This window comes from Zea mays, chromosome 8, assembly GCF_902167145.1.
Source record: "Zea mays cultivar B73 chromosome 8, Zm-B73-REFERENCE-NAM-5.0, whole genome shotgun sequence".
Classification (NCBI taxonomy): Eukaryota; Viridiplantae; Streptophyta; class Magnoliopsida; order Poales; family Poaceae; genus Zea; species Zea mays.
In genome coordinates, this window is record NC_050103.1 from 52,683,331 (window position 1) to 52,704,232 (window position 20,902).

A 20,902-nucleotide genomic window follows, 5' to 3' on the forward strand; every position below is an offset into this window, starting at 1 on the left:
TAACATTTTGACATCACTATTTAGAGGTTTGTTAGTATGTTCCTGTTGTAACCATTTGTTATATGTGGCAGACATCACTGGCAGCTTCTAGGTTTGCAGCAATTGAGAAGAAGCCTTTCCACTTTTTACACTGTTGGGCCATTCTTAAGGACCAACCAAAATGGATGGACAACCACATGGGTCAACAACATCAGCAAGCCAACGCTAATCCCACACATTCTAACACTATCGATGTGGATGCAGAAGAATCTGTACCATCAAGCTTCACATCGAAGAGGCCACTTGGTCGAGATTCTTCTAAGGAAAAGGCAAAGAGGACTAAATCTGTGGACACATCTTCATCAGATTCTGAGTTCATGACACGCATGGGAGATCTTTCTTTGGAGCGCCTGTCAGTGTACAAAACAGCTGTTACAACTGAGGAAAAGAAGTTGGATTCAATGAACAGAAATGAGAGGCAGAAATTGCTCCTAGAAAAGAAGAAGTTGAACCTAGAGAAATTAAGGCTTGAAAGGCAGAAACTAAAGGAGGACAAGGAAGAGGAGATAATGATCTTAAGCATGGATTTGAGCAAATGTAACCCTCTACTCCGCAAGTACTATGAAGCCAAGCAAAAAGAGATACTGGTAAGGGTTATTGGGTCTACTTCATCTGGCCAGTGATGGTTCCTTACTTAATATGTTTGTTTGTCATTTATGAATGAGGCGTAGTCGGACTTGTTTCTGTGAGCTTGCTGTCGTCAGACCCTAATCTGGTTTGTACAAGATTTTTTAGGTCTTCTTTGAACTATTTGTTTTGAAGTATTTGTTTTGAACTATTTGTCATGGTTTGTACCTGAATGTTTTACTATATGTGTTGAACTATTTGGTTTCATTAACTGTGAGCTTGGTGCAGTTTTTGTTTAGCATTTGTACACACATGTGGTTGCATGACAGTAGTACTCCTTGTTATTGAATTGAAACAGCAGCATGAGACACTACGACAGTTTGACACTAAGACAGACAGTACACACACTTGATAAGAACAGACATGACACTAACACAGACAGTACAACAATGTAAAGTAAACAAAGACAGTTCGACAGTAGATAAGAACAACCATGACAGAACTTGTTTCATTGCGTCCTATGCAACTCCGGATCCATGTCGCGCCCAGTGATGGTGTATCAGATCTACCTGAAGCTGAGTATATTTGTTGCGGTCTTTCAGTTGGTTGTACCTTTGATTGACGAAGTCGTTGCGCTCTTCCATTGAACCTTGAGTTGTGTCTGCCAGCACTCCGATGTTTTCAAAGGTTGTGTTCAAAGACAATGGACCTTCGTCTTCTACTATCATGTTGTGCAATATTATGCATGTTTTCATGATGTCCCCAATGTGTTCAGGACTCCAACCGTATGCAGGTCCACGGACCACACCCCATCTCTTCTGGAGTACACCGAAAGCTCGTTCTATATCTTTTCGAGCAGACTCTTGAATTGTTGCAAAGTGTTGAGTTCTAACGTCGTAGGGGTTACAGATTGTCTTCACAAATGCGGGCCAGTCAGGGTAAATCCCGTCTGCTAGGTAATATCCCATATTGTACGTGTGACCATTCACAGTGAATGAAACTGGAGGTGTGTCACCGCTCAGATGCCTTTCGAAAAGGTTTGAACGGCGAAGAACGTTTATGTCGTTGCAACTACCTGGCAGACCAAAATATGCATGCCATATCCACAGGTCATACGACGCAACAGCTTCCAAGATCATGGTAGGATGTTTACCACGCCCTGTAAACATCCCCTTCCATGAACTTGGGCAGTTACGCCACTCCCAATGCATGCAATCAACACTACCAAGCATACCAGGAAACCCACGTGACTCGCCAACTTGGAGAAGGCGTGCGATATCTTCTGCATTTGGTGCACAGAGATAATACGGAGCAAACACGGTTTGGACGGCCGTGCAAAAGTGTTTCAATGCCTCATGAGCAGTAGATTCCCCAATGCGTACGTATTCGTCAACGGCATCAGCCGGAATACCGTAAGCAAGGATTCGAACAGCAGCAACAACTTTCTGTAGAGCAGAAAGACCAATCTCACCCGCACAATTTGGACGCTGAATAAAATAAGGATCCACTTGTTGCACAACATCAACAAGGCGCTCAAAGACATGGCGACGCATGCGGAACCTACCATACAATTCATGTGTCATAATAGGGGTCATGAAGTTTTGTACATGGTAAAAAGAATGTGTTAATTGTAAATACCTCCTACGAAATTGAGCATCCGTGTACACCGGGTTCGCTCCAAAGTAGTCCGCTCGGATTCTTGCATCGCCGCTCATGTGATCACGATAAATCCTAACACGCCCTGGAATCGAACCACCATGACGATGCTCATTGCGTGCACGTCGCCTCCTATTGACCATGTGCCTCGCCAACTGCAACTCTTCTTCCTCTTCCATTTCTTCCATCAACCGCACAAGAAAATTGTTTTCTAAGTAGGGATTCATGGTTGTGGAGTTTGTAAAGGCAAGGTTGAGTGAAGTATGGAAGGCTCACTCGGTATTTATAGAGGAAGTACGCTTCGGATAGAAGCCATGCGGTTGTCGTGCAAGGGAAGTTAGGCTATGGCTTCTCGAAGAAGAGTACTGGCTTACGGTGCAAGCTTGTCCATTTGAAAACATATTTTGCCAACGATATTATACTATGTGGCGCGTTATCGACAACGATTACACAACAACAAAACAAGCAATGTAATTAATATTGACAATTCGAATTTATTACTTTCAAAATTAATAAATACAATTTTTACGTATCATTTATGTAGCGTGAAATGAGAAGAAAACAAAGAAAAATGAAAAATAAATGGAAAATGTAAATCTGTTAACACTGTAGCTTTAGGGGACGGAATTTAGAGGACGCCGCTAGAGACGGAGAATATATAGAGGACAGAATCTTTTAGAGTGTTCTGTAAAGGACAAAGAATATTCCTTTAGGGGACGAAATTTAGGGGACGCTGCTGGAGACAGTCTTAGACTGAGCCTAGCAGCTCCCGTATACCAGTCTCAGGCGCAGGTTTTGTGCGTTTTTGTCTACTGTTCATTGGTCCAGCAGGTGTCGCATCTGGTACCGTAAAATAGGAGGTTCCCTTTTTGGGTGTGGAATATACCATATTCTCTCTCCTCACGAAACACAGACCAACGACCAGAAGCCGCCAGAGGCTACGACAACTCTAGGCGGAACTCCCAATCGTGCTGACCACCTTCGAGTTCTCTGGCGGCGATGAATTGACGGAGTGAAGGTAGATCAAGTCCGGACACCAATGGCGTGATTGGATGCGCAACTGCGTGCGCCCAGGACCTGTGCGTCCGTTAACTGTGTGTGTCTGGTGATTGGTGAGTTGCACGAGTTGACGCTGGCCTGCACGTGCGAATGTAACCTAGGCGTTTTTTGGTCCTGTACGCCTACATGCATGGAGACGCCTGCATGCGTGGAGACGTGGGGAAGGAAATGCAGCGAGCCCGGCGTCCTCGAGCCTAGCCACCAATTACGCCCCAACGATCCTCGGTCGAACGAGTGGTGTGCCCCCTCTCCCCCAAGTGCCGGGTTAACATCGGTTGCGCACAACGCATCAAGGTATGCCCAAACTTGTAGATCCAGTGGCGTTCTAAATGGATTTGAGTGTAGATTAATTTGTGTTGCTCTATCTAGTTGTGTGAGGTTGCACGGTGTTGGTAGGACGCATAGGTGTGGTTGCGTTCAATCTGGCGATTTTGTGAACACTTTCAAATCGCTATAGCTATATTGGGGACAAATGGCACGCACGACGAGTCAAAGCGGGCTCGATATTTGTGCAACAGTTGTTCGATTTGTTAGTTGCATACAGATCTGTTCAACACATAGGGACCACAAAGATGAATCTATTGCATTGCTTACCACTATGGACGATGCTGAAACAAAAACCTTGTGCAGTCCCAAAATGACTCAGTGGCGACCCAAATACCAATGAGACGTTCGACTCAAATCCTGTAGCTTTATCCATTTTTAGATGAGTCATGACACGTCGTGCAATCTCTAAATGATTTTTTAATTGCCAGATGTTGTCCAATCCGTTAAGAGGCCCTGAAATGGGCTGTCGATGAGATGGAAACTCACACTATTCACTACAAGCTTTTATGCCTTCTATGACGAATATACAATGACACCACACACATTTGTCATAAATTAGTTATGTTTATGACGTTTTCTGAGAGCTAACCCAACATAGTGACGCAAAAAAATCTTCGTCATTAAAGTCGTCATAATTTAGAAGAATCAGACCATTGTGACGATATTTAATGACAATACTGAATTGTCATAAGAGTGAATCGTCACAGTACCCTTTTATGCCATAACTGTGACGATATAGTGTGTCATATCATGTTTCGTTATAACTTTTATTATTTTAATACAAATAATAATGTAAAATCTATTTTTACATGCGCAAGTATTATGTGCATATTTGGACGCATGTGTCGGTGCTGTGTTTCAAAAAATACTTTTAAAAAACAAAAAAATAAAAATAAAAAACGCCTAGTCAAGGATCGAACCTGGCACGTTTTGAATACAGATAAGGATCCAAACCACTGCAATGGAGTTCAGATTCTGATATGCTCTTGAAGATAGTCGTCTTTATATGGTCGGCTGCGCGCGCGTTCATCTTCATACGAAGAGTTGTTTGGGGGGAAAAAGACACCGTCGTGCGCCTCCATACGAAGAATTGTTTGGGAAAAAAGACACCACGACGTGCGCCTCCATCCACGATTGCTGCGCGCGCGTTCATCTTGCTGCTCGCTAGAGGTATTACCTACCATCTTCCACCATGCATTCTCTGTTCAGGGATTTCTGTTTGTTAGGGTTTTGTGACTATCCCATTCAGAAATTTCCATTCGTTAGGAAGGGCTCAGCGCACGACACTTCATTGATGGCGGAGCAGGTTAGAATCCTTCTTAGGATCATCGCTTGCGCATTGGCCGCCGGATGGACTGCGGTCAATGTCAGACAAGGAGCACCTCATCATAGAATCCGTTTCCAACTGTAATATATGAGACACGATATTTCCAATTTCCTTCTAGCAGGCTAAAATACGATCATATATAAGAGCATCAATCATCATGTATGCCCATCAGCTTTCCCGTTCCTACCAACCATGTCTCATGTTAGATCATGACACAGAAAACCCCATGCTTCAGAGCTGTTAGCTTGGATAAAGGTGTTGTCACCATTAATCTTCAGGTCATTATTAATCTTCTGTAAATCTGACGGAGGAGATGCCCACAGACGCCTACCTATCATCAAATTTCTAGTTGATGCAGGATTTTTTGCTTTATGTGTACTTCAGTAACCACCTTCATCACATTGTTTACAAACCAGGCAAATAGTGTCAGTTAGAACTACTATACGCTTCAGGTTCATTTTAACAGCCAAGCTACAGTGCATCAGGCGCCACACAAACTGCCTTCTGCTTTCAGGGGATAAGTTTCAAAATCTTCATCCATAAATTCCAATTGGTTCGCCATCACTTACTCTCCATACAATGTCATCCTTCTGTTTTCAACGCAAAGAATTACATGAGGCTGACATGTTTAAAATAACTACTAATAATATGTAATTGCTTTAAAAAAGAGCAAGGAACGCCTTTGGTACAAGCCAACAGATTAAAAAAGCTAAGAAATTCAGAACACATTGATACACCAAAGTATATTGAAAAACTATTCCAGAAAATTTATAAATATATAAAAAAGGCGCGCTGGGCGCGCTTTAGACACTAGTATCCATGAAAGACAGATACGAGCATCTAGCCATGCTAAACATGATTCCATGAAACACAAATATGAGTAGGCCAAGTGTTGAATAATTATTTTTTGCACAATTTATGAACAAGATACATCTAACACATGTGTTTTTAAATTTTTGTGTTTGTAGATGGACAAATCTTGGATCAACAGTAGGCTTTTTAGCGAGCAATATATCACAGGAGTGAGGGGTTTTATGAAGTTAATTTCAGAGCGATTTGATGATAGTGAGGAGGTACTATGTCCATGTAGAAAGTGTTTGAATCGGCTTGCCAAACCTAAGTCACAGATACAGGATCATTTATATATTCATGGAATGGCGAGCACATACACTACGTGGATACATCATAGGGAGGAACAGTTGGATGCTGAACTGAGTGAACAAGCTGGCCATCTACATGAACATTATAGTATGAATGAGGATGTTTGTATGAATGGGCCTGAAAACCCTGAAGATAGATTGCCTGATATGGTACAAGATTTTTTCAGAGCTGAAGAGGGAGGTGCACAAAATTCTATGTTTGCAGTTGTATTGGATGAGATGAAGCAAGAACTTCACCCAGGCGCATCATACACAAGATTTTCTTTTGTAGTGAAGTTACTTCATATCAAATCTCGTTACCGGATCAGTAATGTTGCCTTCTCTGCTATTCTAAAGTTGTTGTCATTGGCTTTCCCACATTGTTCTGTACCAACATCTTATAAGGAAGCTAAGAAACTTATTAAAGCATTGGGACTTGGATATGAGTCAATCCATGTGTGTCCTAACAATTGTGTTTTGTTTCGAAAGGATTATGCAAAAAATAATGAGTGCCCAGTGTGTGGTTCATCAAGATGGAAAGATGGTGAACAAAGAAATAAGAGCCCTCAGAAGGTGTTGCGGCATTTTCATTTGATTCCTAGATTGAAGAGGATGTTTGCTTCAGAAAAAACTCTGAGGATGCACAATGGCACAAGTTGAAGAGGAAAGAAGTGGAAAATGAGCTTAGCCATCCAGCTGATGGTCAGGCATGGAAAGACTTTGATAGAAAACATAATTGGTTTGGAGAAGATCCTAGAAATATAAGGCTTGGGCTTGCCACAGACGGTTTTAATCCCTTTGGCAAAATGAGCTCCTGTTACAGTATGTGGCCAGTTTTTGCTATCCTTTATAACTTTCCTCCATGGGTATGTATGGAGCAATGGAACTTCATGATGTGTCTACTTATCCCTGGTCGGGAATGTCCGGGAAAAGATTTTGATGTATTTCTACAACCACTAGTTGATGAGTTACAACAACTTTGGTTGGGTGTTTCTACTTTTGATGCATTGAGTAGAAGGGATTTTGATCTACATGCTGCTGTAATCTGGTGTATTCATGACTATCCTGGTTTGAGCACTTTGTCTGGTAGAGTTACAAGAGGATACTATGCTTGTGTACATTGTGACAAAGATCCTTGCTCTAAAAGAATAAGAAATAAAATATGTTATATAGGTCATCGACGTTGGCTTCCACATGACCATCCATGGAGGAAAAAGAAGGATTATGATGGCCAAATTGAGAAACGTGAGAAGCCGCATCAATTTAGTACCAATGAGTTGATGCAGCAATTGGAAAGGGTCAAGGAAGTTAAACCAGGGAAACATCCAAACAACAATAAGAGGAAGCGAGATGCAAATGATGGTCAATGTTGGAAGAAACGATCGTGCCTGTGGGATTTGCCATATTGGACAGATTTGAAGCTGCGCCATAACCTTGATGTAATGCACATTGAAAAAAATATATGTGAGTCTTTGCTTGGTACATTTCTTGCTCTTCCAGGAAAGTCAAAGGACAGTATTAATGCAAGGCTTGATTTTGAAGACATGTGCATAAGAAAAGATTTTACACTTGAAGCATGATGGAGGTTCCTATGTGGTTCCTCATGCCCCCTGTACAATGGATAAAAATCAAAAGGTCGCATTTTATGATTTTTTGAGAAGTGTAAAGTTTCCAGATGGTTATGCTTCTAACCTAGCATCATGCATCACTGCTGATGGATGCAACCTCCAAGGCTTGAAAACTCATGATTGCCATATCATACTTCAACGGATTTTACCAGCTGCTCTCCGAGGAATAATGAACAATGAAATATATGTAGCAATTGCTGAACTAGGTAACTTCTTCCAGCAACTATGTGCTAGGACCCTTAAATTAGATGTTCTGCACCAAATGAAAGAGAATATCCCAATTGTCCTATGCAAGCTTGAGAAAATATTCCCCCCCTCATTGTTTGATGTTATGCTCCACTTGTCGATACATTTACCTGATGAGGCAATACTTAGAGGACCAGTCCAATATGGTTGTATGTACCCCGTAGAAAGGAGGTTATACACCTTGAAACATTCTGTGAGGAATATGGCACGACCTGAGGGTTCAATTGCAGAAGCATATGTTGCTAATGAATGTTTGCATGCATCTTCAAGGTATTTTGATGATCTTGAGACAAGACACAATTGTGAGGGAAGGAATAGATAGCATGTTGATATGAGTAAGGGTGATATATCTGTTTTCCAACATGGAGTACAATTACTTGGAGCCCCAAGGATTACATATCTAGATAAAGATTATGATAAGATGGTTTGGTATGTGCTTAACAACTGTGTAGAGGTTGATCCATATATGGAGTATGTATTCCCATTATTCCTCTTGCTTGCTCTTGTTATTTTAGTATTCATTGCATGCTAAATGTTGATTTTAATATATTTTACAGTCTATACAGAAAGGAGTTACAGAATGAGGGAGGATTTCCTGATGTTGAAAAACAAGTAGAAAAACAATTTTCTTCCTGGTTTAAAAATTATGTGAGAACTTGTTTTATATTTCATTTTAATCCTTTATTACTTGAAGTTATTCTCATTGTATACAAATTTTATATATACAGATTGGAACACTTTGGCATGAGCGAGGAGAAGATCTCTGTTCTGATCTATTAGCTTTGTCATGTGAACCTGATCTGCGAATAAGAGTTTATTCAGCATGTATTGTTGATGGTGTTCGATACCACACTGTCGACCGTGAGAAATATAGGAGGACACAAAATAGTGGTGTAATGGCACAAGGCACACATAATGGTGAAGATATTGAATTTTATGGTTCCTTAAGAGAAATAATTCAGTTGCAATATAATGCAGACAAGGGTGGACACCGGTGAGTGGTTATTTTTCGATGTGATTGGTTTGACACAGAAAGCAAGAAGGGAAGAATAAAAGATGATGGATTATTGAAAAGCATCAACCGTTCTAGTTGTTGGTACAAAAATGATCCTTTCATTCTTGCGCCACAGGCTACTATGGTTTTTATTTGCAAGACACCAAATATGGAGGTAGCTGGAGTGTAGTTCAAAAATTTGCGCATAGACACCTTTGGAATGTTGATGAAAATTGTAGTGATGAAATACCAAATGGTGTGTCGCTTTCTTACCAAGACGATGAATGTGTTGCTTCTAATATTCAGCATACTGAAGTGGATATAAACAATGATATTGTTGGGGTACAAAATGTTGATATTATAGATGCAAGTGTAGTTGAAGATCTACATAGACAAAGGGATGAAGAAGATTATTTTGAGGACGAAGAAGATGAAACAGGATGGCAATATGCCAGTGATAATGACGAGAGCAATATCCCAAATGTTGTTGATGATAATAGCGATGACGACTAGATGGGTGATCTTGAATGAGTTAGCAACAGACATAACTGTGGACACTCTGAGTTCTGTTTTTAGTTGTAGTGTGTTGGACTGAGGACTGAAGTTTATGCAAGTTGTGTGTGTCTCTTTTCTGTAAAAACTGAAGGTTATGCAGTGTTCGTAATGGTGCGGTTGTATATTAGACTGAAAATCTTATTTACGCACTTTCTTGTGTCTGTTTTCTATAAAGACAGATTCACTGATTTTTCTGTAAAATGAAAACTGAAAACAGATTCACTGAAAACTGAACTAAAAACAGATTCACTGTAAATTGCAAAACTGAAAATTGAAAACAGATTCACTAATTTTTCTGTAAAATGGAAACTAAAAACAGATTCACTATAAACTAAAAACAGATTCACTGTAAACTGCAAAACTGAAAATTGAAAACAGATTCACTAAAACTGAAAACAGAATTTTCTGTAAAGACAGATTCAAAATGAGGACCCCTCTTTAAAGTGTTGTGTAAAGACAGATTCTTGACAGGTTGTGTAAAAACTGAAAACTGAATTTTCTGAAAACAAGTTCTTGACAGGTTGTGTGAAGACAAGTTGTGTAAAAACTGAAATCTGAAACTGCAGATTTGTGTGTTACTGGGAGCATATGTGCTTGTGTTTCTAAAACTGCAGATTGCTGGATGTTACTTGACTGGGAGCAGATTTGTACATGTATCTAAACATTATTTCAGAATATGCTCCTTTCAAGTTATTATCTATTGAGTATCCAGTCTGACTAAACATTATGTATTGAGTATCCAGTCTCACTGAACATTATCTTCAACTATGTGTGCTCCTTTCTAGTTAGGAACTGGGAGCACAGATGAGGCGAGATTCATCTGACTGAACTGAACCAAAATGAGCTCCAGTCTACAACTTATAGTCTACAGGAATTCGACAGCTTACAGTCTACCTGCAAGGAATTTGACTGAACTGAACCAAAATGAGCTGACTGGAAATGGCCTTTTCACTACACCAAAATAAGAAACTTCCGAGAGGCAAATAACTTCCTACGGTTTCTATTCAAAACCGTAGGAAATTAATAATTTCCGAGCGGCAACTAGTGCCTCTCGGAAGTTAAGTTTACTTTCGACGGTTGGTCTATCGCCTCTCGGAAGTTTAGTTAACTTCCGAGAGGCCGTCGGAAGTTAAGTTAACTTCCGACGGTTGGTCTATCGCCTCTCGGAAGTTACCTATTCAGGCGTTGACCGATCCGGGTATGCCTTAACTTCCGACGGTTTTGCACAGGGCCTCTCGGAAGTTATCAATTTTAGGCTAACGGCGCGCGCCCGTCTCTGTCCGTCTCACATTTTGCAGCGCCCGCTACGCCGTCTCCACCGCCGCCTGCTCGCCCGCCTGCTCGCCGGAACGCGCCGCCGCGCTCGCCCGGCCTACTCTCCGCGCGTTCCGGCGCCTCCACCACCGCCTGCTTGCTCCACCCGCCCGCCTGCTCGCTAAACCACCGCCCGCTCGCCGCGCGCCCGCCGGCGAGCTCCACCGCCGCCCGCTCGCAGTGCGCCCGCCTGCTCGGCCGCGCGCCCGGCGGCTCGCCGCGCGCCCGCCTGCTCTTCGCGCGCCCGCTCGCTCCACCGGCGCCTGCTCGTCCGCCGGCGTGCCCGTCTGCTCGGCCGCCTCCCTGCCGCCGGGTGCTCAGCCGCCCCACATCCCGTCGTCTCCGTTCCGCCCCGCCCGCTACTCGCCCGGCCCGACTCCGCCAGTCACCGTCGTCGCTTCAGGTAACTACTTCCGATTATTTATATTATATTTTTTATATTAAATATGCTAACTTCCGAGAGTTAACTGTTTTTAAACCGTAGAAAGTTATGTTAATACGGTTAATTAACTTAATAAGCTAGGTGGTGCATGTAATTGAATTATGTTAGTCTCTTGTTTGTTGTGTGTTAGTAATATTTTTGCAAAATTGTCGTAGTGTTGTGAAACCTATGTGTCGCCCATTCTGGATAGGCACGAGTCACATGATATCTCTACTACACCATAAGGGTGGTGTGAGGGCGTCCACACCATCACCGTGCCCCCGCCACCCCGCCCGCGTCTTCCCCCGCATGCCGCACGCGCGAGCCCACCCCCCCCCCCCCCCCCCCCCCCCCCCGAGCCCGCCCGCGCACCAATCTCGCCGCCGGGTATCCCGCCCGCGAGCCCGTGCCCCCTGCCCGCGCACCAAGCTCCCTCCCCCGCGGCAAACTCCCTCTCCTGCGGCGCGTCTTCCTCCTTGGATGCGACATGCCGCACGCGCGCCAGGCATCGCCCCGCCCGCCACAAATCTCGCCGCTAGGCACAATCCCCACACCAAACGCGCCCCCTGCCCTCGCCCTCGCCCTCGACGGCGCTGCCCGTTGTGATGGCGGGAACCGCGGACGCGCCCCACCAATCCCGACCCCGAGCCAGCCCGCCACCAAACCGCGCCCCTGCCCTCGCCCTCGACGGCACCTTCTTCATGGATGGCGGGATCTAGATGCGATGGAGTAAGAATAAGTTTGGTGGCCAGATCTCCTCTCATATTACCGCGCCCGCCTGATATAGAAGGTCCTAGATCTTTTCTCCCCATTACCGCGGTCGATGGATTTCTCGGCCTCGGCTACGGAGGCGGCGACATTATGAGCGTCGAGGTGCCACACTTCCACCCCGGCGTGCTTCTTGACCAGGGCGGCTTCGGGTTCGGCCTCGGCAACGCGGCGGTCTGCGGCGGATCTGGGCGCGCACTACGCGGCCAACAACATCGTGCTGGCCTCCTTCGCCAGCCAGCTCCTCGATAACGCCCTCGTGCCGCCGCTGGATGATCGTGCCGGCAGGAGGACGCCGTCGGACGAGATGGACGACGAGCTGTACGGCGTCGCCGGCTGCAACAGCCACGTCACGGCGAGCTTGCGGTGCCCCAGCCAATCCGGGGCCACGGCGGTCTGGTCGTCGTCCAAGAAGTCGTACGATATCTGTACCAGCGCCGACGGACCAGTAACCGTGCCGGCCCATGACACATACCACCTCGTCGGGGCTGGGCTCTCCGACGCGGGAGGCCTCCACTACCCGCTCGCCGCCTGCAGTGGCGCCAACGCGTCCACGGCGGTGGTGGCGAGCGAGTTGTCGCTGACGCTGTGCTCCAACTCCAACTCCATCGCTTCCTCGAACAACACACTGAACGCCACGGAGCAGTGCTCCTCGAGAGCGAGCCGGTCCGCCCTGACCGAGCTGCAGTGGGCGCGGTCCCGGATGGCGCTGCACTTCGCCGCGGTGGTGGCGCGCTCGCGGTACACGGCCGTGCTCCAGGATTTGCTCAACGACGTCGCGGCCACATGCTGGACGGTGTCGCTGATGTGACCGGCGACTCATGCAGCGGCGTCGACTCGGTTGGTGCGCCGTCCGCGGTGAGCTCCAACAGGTTCATGGCCTCGACCGAAGACGCTGTTACCCCTGCAGCTGCCTGGCGTCCGTCACGCTGTTCTCATCGGTGATGAGTACCAGCTTCCCGCATTGGTCAAAAGCAAGGTCGGTTAGTCCCTTTCCCTTTCTGTCGTGATGTTGAATTTAATTTACATCGCCAGATTTGACAATAAAAAAATGCTGTGATATGCATGTACAGGTTTGTGAGGATGCATGATTTGGGAGGAGTTTGTTCGAGAGGCTAACATCTCTAGAATAGCCCAAGCACCTCCTCGAGCAGATGAATAAATAGGAAATATGAAGGGAGTATTAACTGTAGCAGTCACCCAAATATGATTACAGATCTAGATGTTCAGCGGAGTTTTCCACTTTTAATTGATTCCAAATAGAAGAAATATAGTAGTTTGCTTTATTAGAGAATAATTTGCAATTATATAAAACATATATCTGCAATGGTTCTTATCATGTGACTTTGTTAACTGCTCTATAGTGATTTGATTTCCTTTCACATAGACTGAAGCAAACTACTCTATATATTTATGTTCACCAGTTTAGCCATAGGTTCCAAACACTTGCTCAGATAAGACTACAGAAAACAATCGAAGCAGTTAGAAGAGTGGAACACTGCTGCCTTCTCATCTGAACTTACAGCTACTAAACACAAAGAGGTATGCCATCTTTTCTATATTAAACCTCCTTGGTCTGAGTTCTATACAAGATATTATTACTGCTACCTTCTTTACAGCTGCAGATGACCCCTAAGGATTCTAAACGGGTGATGCTAAAATACTGGTGATACACTACAACCAACAAGGTATGTATGCATTCTGTATTTAAAAATAATTCAATTACACTTCTCTTCCAGCATGAACTTACTGTTATTTCCTTTCTTCTACACCTTGGTGTGTGTTTTTATGCAGTTATTTAATAGCACTATTACACTACTTTCCTTTTCAACAGATTGATTCGCAGCAAGTGTTTGGCTGCATATAAGAAGCTTTCATAATATGAGGTCTCCCGGTGGGTTGTTGAAAGGATGGTCAGTCTTCATGACCAATATGAAGAAGACTGGATCATCAGATGTTTTTTTTATCTTGGCTTGTAATTCTTTGCTGTTCCCAACAATCCAGCAAGGCATGTTGCAACACCCCACATCCAAGGATGTATTCTTTTTTTATGGTAATAACCCTTCAGTTATTTTTTCACAGAGGTTTAGTAATTCTGCTTTTATGTTGTAGTTTTTTAGATGCACATGATTCAGTAATTACATTGTGTGTAGATGTATATCACTATAAATATCCAGTAATAACAACCAGTTTAATGAATCCACACGTCCTAATAGTTTAATTATTAGCTAAAACTAATTTGGGATCTAACTTCATTTGTTTTCTTGGCAATTTTTCAAACTGGGTGGACATGATGATAAGAAGGTGATGGTTCCTACTATAATAACTTTGCGAGACATGTTTACTCATGCTGAGTTGAGAGTAAGTAGTTGAACTGTGCTTGATGTTGCCTTTAATATGTGCTCTTTTGATCCCAGAGACTGGGCATACTTGTACTTGTTTGCACATTAGATTATTTCAGATTGCTCTCACGAGGCTCATGTTTCATAGCAACTTTTTTTCATTGTGTATGCTAATTTATATGAACATCACTTTCATTCTCATACTAGAATAGTTTCCGAAATCAATGTTATAAAATCAATTTAGTTTGTGTTTCCTGTGTGTGTCCATTGAAAATAATGCAATACCTGTGATTCTTACACAACTGTCTCATGATTCTTTTGACAGATTACTGCAGGCAAGCGATTGCCAAATCTGGATTTGTGGAGCCAACACCTATCTGTTAAAATTTCTGGATTTCACAAATCACAAGAGAGTTGTAGAGAGTTCGAGCTGAGCAGAGATCTCGGTACTGCTGGCCAGTGGCCACACAGGTAATCTATTCAATCCCTTCCCATTGAAACTGCAATATTTTTTACTGCATTAGTTAAGAAAGCATACATGTACAATAGATATGCAATATACAGTAATAGATATAACAAAAGATCTAACAAGTATGGAAACAAACTAAATAAGCATGCCTCAATATAGTAATCGCACAATTGAGCACCACTTGCTCATAGACATAACACAATGCATATATATGATATAAATCGATAAAAACATGTAATGGGGCCATCCAATCAGGAGACTTTCAAAAACACTAGGACAGTCAAGTGAGTTGGAGAAAACATTAAATATATATAACAAGTTTCCCAAGCCACATTGGTTGCCTTGCATTAGATGTTATTTTCCAATTTGAAGTCGGTGCATTTTTGTTGACAATTTTCTCTTTTTATTTCATTTTTCTATATTATTGTGAATTACTAAACCTTGGTGATAGGCCACAGAAACTTATTGTGACAGAGATTGCAGTGCCACCTGTTTCTATACGGCCTTCTGTTGTTGTTGGTAATAGTAGAACAAGGTTTGCTTTCTGTTTCTTAAGAGCTATTGTGCTTATCCTCATTTTTGTTTGGTGATTCAGAATAGCAGAATAACCTTGTGATCATGAATTGCAGTGCCACCTGAGCTTGCCCACGCTATGCATGGAAGGAGCGGTCGCAAAGCTCGCCCCAAATCTGCCTTGCCCCCGTCCCGGCTCTCAATCTCGCCATCCTCCAATCCGTCGATACCAGCACCCTTCAATCGGCCAATCAGCCCAAATCGACACCGCTCCATGGATACCGAGAAAGGTTTCCATCGACGACATGACCTATTTGATAACATGTCAAGCTGGACACCACACCAAACCCCATCCTTCTCTACTCTCGCCTAGGAAGACTACAGTCAGGTACGATGATGCAGTGTATGTAGTTGACAAGCCAGTGTATGTATTTGAAACTTCTATTGTGTGCTACTGGTATCCTAGGTTTTTTTATCAGTTGCATTTTTAACCGATGTAAGATTAAGCAACCGATAATTAGAGGTACACGTGAGCATATGTTTTTTACCAAATAATTAGAGGTACACGTTAGCAACCTATTTGATAATACACAGTTAAATGTGAAACTTATACCGTTATTGCCAAATTTTTGTTTTTTCAATTTAATCATGTGCTTCTGTATCAAATGTTTTTTCCACTATATAGATTGCTCTTATCAGTTGCTTAATCTTGTGCTTCCGAATCATTGACACTGGTCTGTTATGATACTCCCTAAGTGTAAGTGAAGATGTATAGTCTCTACCCTCTTTAAATACTGCCAAGACATGCGCATTTCTCACCGATTCACCAGCATTTGCAGGAAATGATTGACCAGAAAGAACCATCATGCTTGCTGCTGCAAGTTTGTGGCCTCCAATCCCTCCTTTATGTTCTTGGCTGGTACCATTGCTGGTCGGACAAGATAATTCATTCTTCACACATGGTTCCTTTAGCTGTGAGAGATTTTCTGATTTTATCAGTCCTGTCAAAGGACACAGATTATTTGCCTCCGGACTTATTTTTGGTAAGTTCATACCTGGGCAACCTAAATCCAGTGTCTTATCTTCATTCTTTTTCTGTTCAGTGCTAACAGAAGAAGGAATCAATGGTACTGTTGATGCCTGTGACATGTAGGACCGTCTTGGGCCATCAGTTAATCTGCGAACAGATTGAAATCGGATCTATAGGTGTTGATTCAAGGTGAAATTGGATCTGTAGGTGTTGATTTCCCCCATTTTTCACTCCAATATTGCATATTCCATTAGCCTGCTCAACAGATTGAAACATGTTTTCAAGAAATCCTTTTTATGAGTGCAGGTGCAGTACAATGTCGCATTCGGCAATTCCTTCCCTTCAATGCTACTAAAGTATATCTGTTTTTGCTTATTAAACCTACTATTGGTTCAGTAATGGATTGCATATACTAAAGTAGTCCTGAAACATCACGTCATTGTCTCTGCACCTCTACATAATTATATTATGCTTAAAGTCTACCACATTTGTTATTTCAACATGAACCACAGGCTGCCCTGAATACTTATTTTTGTTGCATTTTTATTGACCTTATTGCTAGATGTTGGACTTGGGTCCAAATGCATACCAACAGTAACTATAGTAGTAGTAGATGGACAACCATTGATTTGATTACTCTGTCTGCCTGCCTCCATCGATTCAATATTATTGTGCAAGATGTTATTTGTTTGACTGTCCAATATTATCTGAATTCAAAAGCTTTTAATAGTCCAGTTCTTATGATCATGCTTTAGCAGTAGCTAAAAAGATGATCAGTAAATTTAAGTTGCACAATTGTATTACAAAGATGTTCAGTTTAACTGCATAAATTCCAAATTTCAACCTGCTGGACAAATTGGAATTTGTGCAGCGGTTTTTACTGTTTCTCATCTGTTTGGAATTATGATTTGAATTTGTCCTACACATTATAATATGTTCAGCTTAGCTGTACAAATTCCAAATTTAACCATTTCTCATCAGTTATTTTTTCTCTCGAACATGCAGGAGAACTGCACATTAATATATTAAGAAAGAAAAAAAGGAAAAGGTCTGAGAATAGACCGGATACAAACGACTTCTTGCGGAGGTAAAAAAACACAAGAATGTTTTTTCTCATCAGTTATTGGAACTATCAGTTTTGCTTGAACATATTCTAGGCTATGGAAACTTGAGTGTTGATGCATGCATGCTTGCATGTTTTGTGGTTTTTAGCTTCAGGTAAAGGAAAGAACGGTTCTAATAACTCTTCCATTGTTGCTTTGTACTCACCATTTGCAATACTGATAGTTCCTTTTAAGCTGGGTTTTGGTCAACCAATGGTACAATTGTCCATTTACTTTTTTATATACAAATGATTTCAGATAGCCTATTTGTATTAGATTTTTTTTGCACATTTTTACTTGTCTTCACAATTCAAGATGCATCTTCACTATTAGCTGCTGATTGGTGATTGATTGACTGTGGTGTTAGATTTCCGCTGATAAATCTTATGCTGACCGACACTGTAGCCTATTTTATCCTTATCCAATTGGGCCAACGGTACGTTCTGTTGATTCTGGGTCAGATGTATGTGAAATTTGTTGGCTGATTTTGTTGCTGTGGTAATATACTAATATGTGACAAAATTAATATGGAAGTACATATATGTAAAAATAAGTCGTTTTAGTGGTCAAATCCACATTTCCAGCGATTTATGTTATAGTTCTTTTAAGTTTTTTTGTCTTTCTCGAGTTGTTTTTATGTTGTGTGTATTGTTTAGTGGACATGAAATCCACCTGCACCTTAAATGTGTAGTAGATTTATCTTTCTGGTTTCTCGGTGTTGGATTGTTGCAGGATGGGTTCAAGAATGGTTCTGATATGCCAATAGAGATGACGATGGCGAGAATGACGAAGAAAATCAATCGGATTCCCATTTATTTTTACGTGAAAGATGAGATATTAAACAACTACTTCTGACTCGCGATCTCGCTGTCGTTGGCTTCTTATTGGAAGAAATCTTTTTGTTTTATTTTTGCCAGTTTATTCTTCTCTGGATCCTGTTTTGTGTTTCCTATGTGGATGGATACCTTAGATGATAGTCTGTGCGACCGGTGATGTGACCAAAATATTTGCTACTCTCGATGGGGCAAGTGCCCCGCCTAATGACCATGAACTGCCAAGATCTCTAAGGCCCTCTGTAATCAGTCTTGATGTGTGTTTCTGAATGTTCGAAATAATGCTTTTATATGAGATTAATGCTTATAACTCGCCATATGGCTGATGAGCTCTATGACCGGAGCTCTCTTCGAACATAGTAGTCTACAATTCTTCACGTGATTGAGTGAACTCTATGGTATGTTGGCTTGATTTCCATGGAATATTGTCAGCCTATCCTATATGTAGTCTTGTCCTTGAGTGGAATAGTTGAAGTTTCTGAGTTCCCCGAACTTATGGTCATCATATTAATATAGCGACAACTTGGATTTTTTTGGTAGATTAAGTATGTTATTTTTTACAGACTATGATAGCACTAAATAGACTCGCCTTTCCTGACCCAATGTTTTGCCTTCAGCTGCAACCGCTGGTTTATCAACCAATACATGTATTTGGTTATCTGGTTTATTTAGGATTTTTTCCTGAATTTTCCAAGGATTAGTTTACGCGAAGAAAGATGCATTTAAACTTTAGTATTTGTTGTTGCAACTTTTTTTGTTGTAACTATTGCCAAAGCAATTCTTGCAAATAAGACAAAATCCCCTGATTTAAAAATGTCCATCGAAGAAAAAATACTATTGTTTCATAACTTAGCACCCGTGAGACATGGATCGAACTATCATAAACCTTGGAAATGTATCAGTAATACATGAAGTGCATCCCCATTCCTGCTTATTGTGATTCTGTAACCCCATTCACACTGTGGCTGGGACTCGCTGGATCGCTCAAGCAGTACCTCACCAATGTCCTCTTAAAAATGTCCACATTTTTAAGAGGACATCTTGGCCCCAAATCAGAGGAACCCTCGCATTACCTCACCAATGTCCTCTTAAAATGTGGGACCAACAAAGGATTGAGACTTGGGAGTGATGTTGAGCACAGGCATCTAGATGCTATCATCCACCCTTCCAGGGCTGAGACCCTAATTTGGGGCCACTGAAGAGGTCCATAGGTTGACCACCTTTGGTCAGCACTTAGCTAGCCTCTAGGCCTCAGATCTCATGTATCATGCTTACATAGATCATGTGTTTGCCTCCATAAAGTTGGAGTAGCAACCATTATGAGTTAGGGGTCTTCTTATCCTGTTTTTTTTTGTAAGATTGTCGATATATTTGTCTATCATTCAAAATTCTATATTGATCTTTTAAAAATTATTTGTGCAATATTATAAGGTTTGTTTGACATCGATTCATTCTATTTGAGTCGACATATTTATAAAAATATTACATATTTATATCTTCAATATAATATTACTGTTATGGTAGTATTTTATCACACAGATTTTATATATCATAGTGATGTTTGCCATTCTGTATCTATGTTTTATATTAAAATTTAACTTTCGTGGCAACGCACGGGCACACACCTATAACAATATAACACACATATGTATATAATTTATTGTGTTATTATACGGTTCCGTTGCAACGCACGACACTCACCTATAACAATATAACACACATATATACATAAGTTATTGTGTTATTATACGGTTCCGTTGCAACGCACGGGCATTCACCTAGTATACACATATGACTCGTATTGGTCCGAAATTGTCCCTTTTTGAAAAGCCTGTTAGTGGATGATAGAGCTATGGATTTATGACGATGACGGGTCCGAACGAGATTTCGGTGACATAACCCTGTTGTTCTCTATTGCACCATTTATGGGCATGTAAATGGAGAACAACGGGGTTATGCTGCTGAAATTTCGTTCGGACTCGTTGCTCGTCATAAATCATTGCTCTATCGGTCACTCATGGGTGGGTTTAGGAACTATCTTTTTCTATAGATGTAGTGACACGATCGATATGTGTTTAGTACCGGAAAAAATTTATGAATCATGTGTTCTACTATTTTAGAATCAAATATGGTGGGCGAGGACCGTCGATGGATGTATGAAGGTTGGCGTATGAATGATCCCTCAGCAGATTGGATAAGAAAGACAGAGGATTTTATTGATCGTGCTTTTGCTATATCAAGAACCGGCACGGATGTGCGTTGTCCATGTAGTATGTGTCGGATTTGTAGATGTCAAGACAAGAGAACTCTGTCGGGGCACCTTTGCAAATATGGCTACATGCCTAACTATGAAGTATGGGTGTATCACGGCGAGGACTTTCCCCGTGAAAATTTGCCGGAAGCCAACAACACTGACGACGTGGAGTACAATAGAATGGACGAGATGCTTGAAGATTTAAGGGAGGATCCTGATTTGGTGTTTCCACCAAATCATGAGGAGCCGCCTCCTCCAGAGGTTAAAAAGTTCTTTGACCTCCTTAAGGTTGCAGAAGAGCCATTGCACGAACACACA

At 42.1% G+C, this 20,902-nt stretch overlaps 2 protein-coding genes and 2 non-coding genes across 9 annotated transcripts in view; 3 read left to right on the forward strand and 1 right to left on the reverse strand.

The window, feature by feature from the left end:
• The window catches only part of LOC100273813 (uncharacterized), a 28,435-nt gene extending 18,724 nt beyond the window's left edge, over positions 1–9,711 (forward strand). For 2 of the 6 annotated variants that reach the window (XR_004851759.1, XR_004851762.1), the window contains exon 13: positions 72–873. The gene's annotated coding sequence lies outside the window, so the exon portion shown is untranslated. Of the gene's footprint in view, positions 1–71; positions 874–5,943; positions 8,460–8,545; positions 8,637–8,716 lie in introns of those variants that run through there. The other 4 variants (XR_004851760.1, XR_004851763.1, XR_004851761.1 and 1 more) reach the window with 4 other exon arrangements.
• On the reverse strand, positions 930–2,560 carry LOC103635191 (protein ALP1-like). The gene is made up of 2 exons (XM_008657709.2): positions 2,245–2,560; positions 930–2,166 (listed from the first exon to the last, which is right to left on the reverse strand). The coding sequence occupies exons 1-2, from the start codon at positions 2,487–2,489 to the stop codon at positions 1,125–1,127; spliced, it is 1,287 nt and encodes a 428-aa protein (XP_008655931.1). The 5' UTR covers positions 2,490–2,560; the 3' UTR covers positions 930–1,124.
• An 8,563-nt stretch (positions 9,712–18,274) lies between the features above and the next one.
• Positions 18,275–18,357, forward strand: LOC111590100 (small nucleolar RNA R12). The gene has a single exon (XR_004852293.1). It is a non-coding gene; the product is annotated as a small nucleolar RNA R12 (small nucleolar RNA).
• A 124-nt stretch (positions 18,358–18,481) lies between these two features.
• On the forward strand, positions 18,482–18,568 carry LOC111590091 (small nucleolar RNA SNORD24). The gene has a single exon (XR_004852363.1). It is a non-coding gene; the product is annotated as a small nucleolar RNA SNORD24 (small nucleolar RNA).
• The last annotated feature ends 2,334 nt before the right edge of the window (positions 18,569–20,902 follow it).

What these genes read in the sequence shown, in the direction of transcription:
- LOC103635191 (XM_008657709.2), bottom strand. Translation starts at nt 2,489, where the DNA reads ATGAATCCCTACTTAGAAAACAATTTTCTTGTGCGGTTGATGGAAGAA. An exon ending in GATGCTCAATTTCGTAGGAG is followed by an intron (nt 2,167 to 2,244) that starts GTATTTACAATT and finishes ATTGTATGGTAG; the next exon opens with GTTCCGCATGCGTCGCCATG.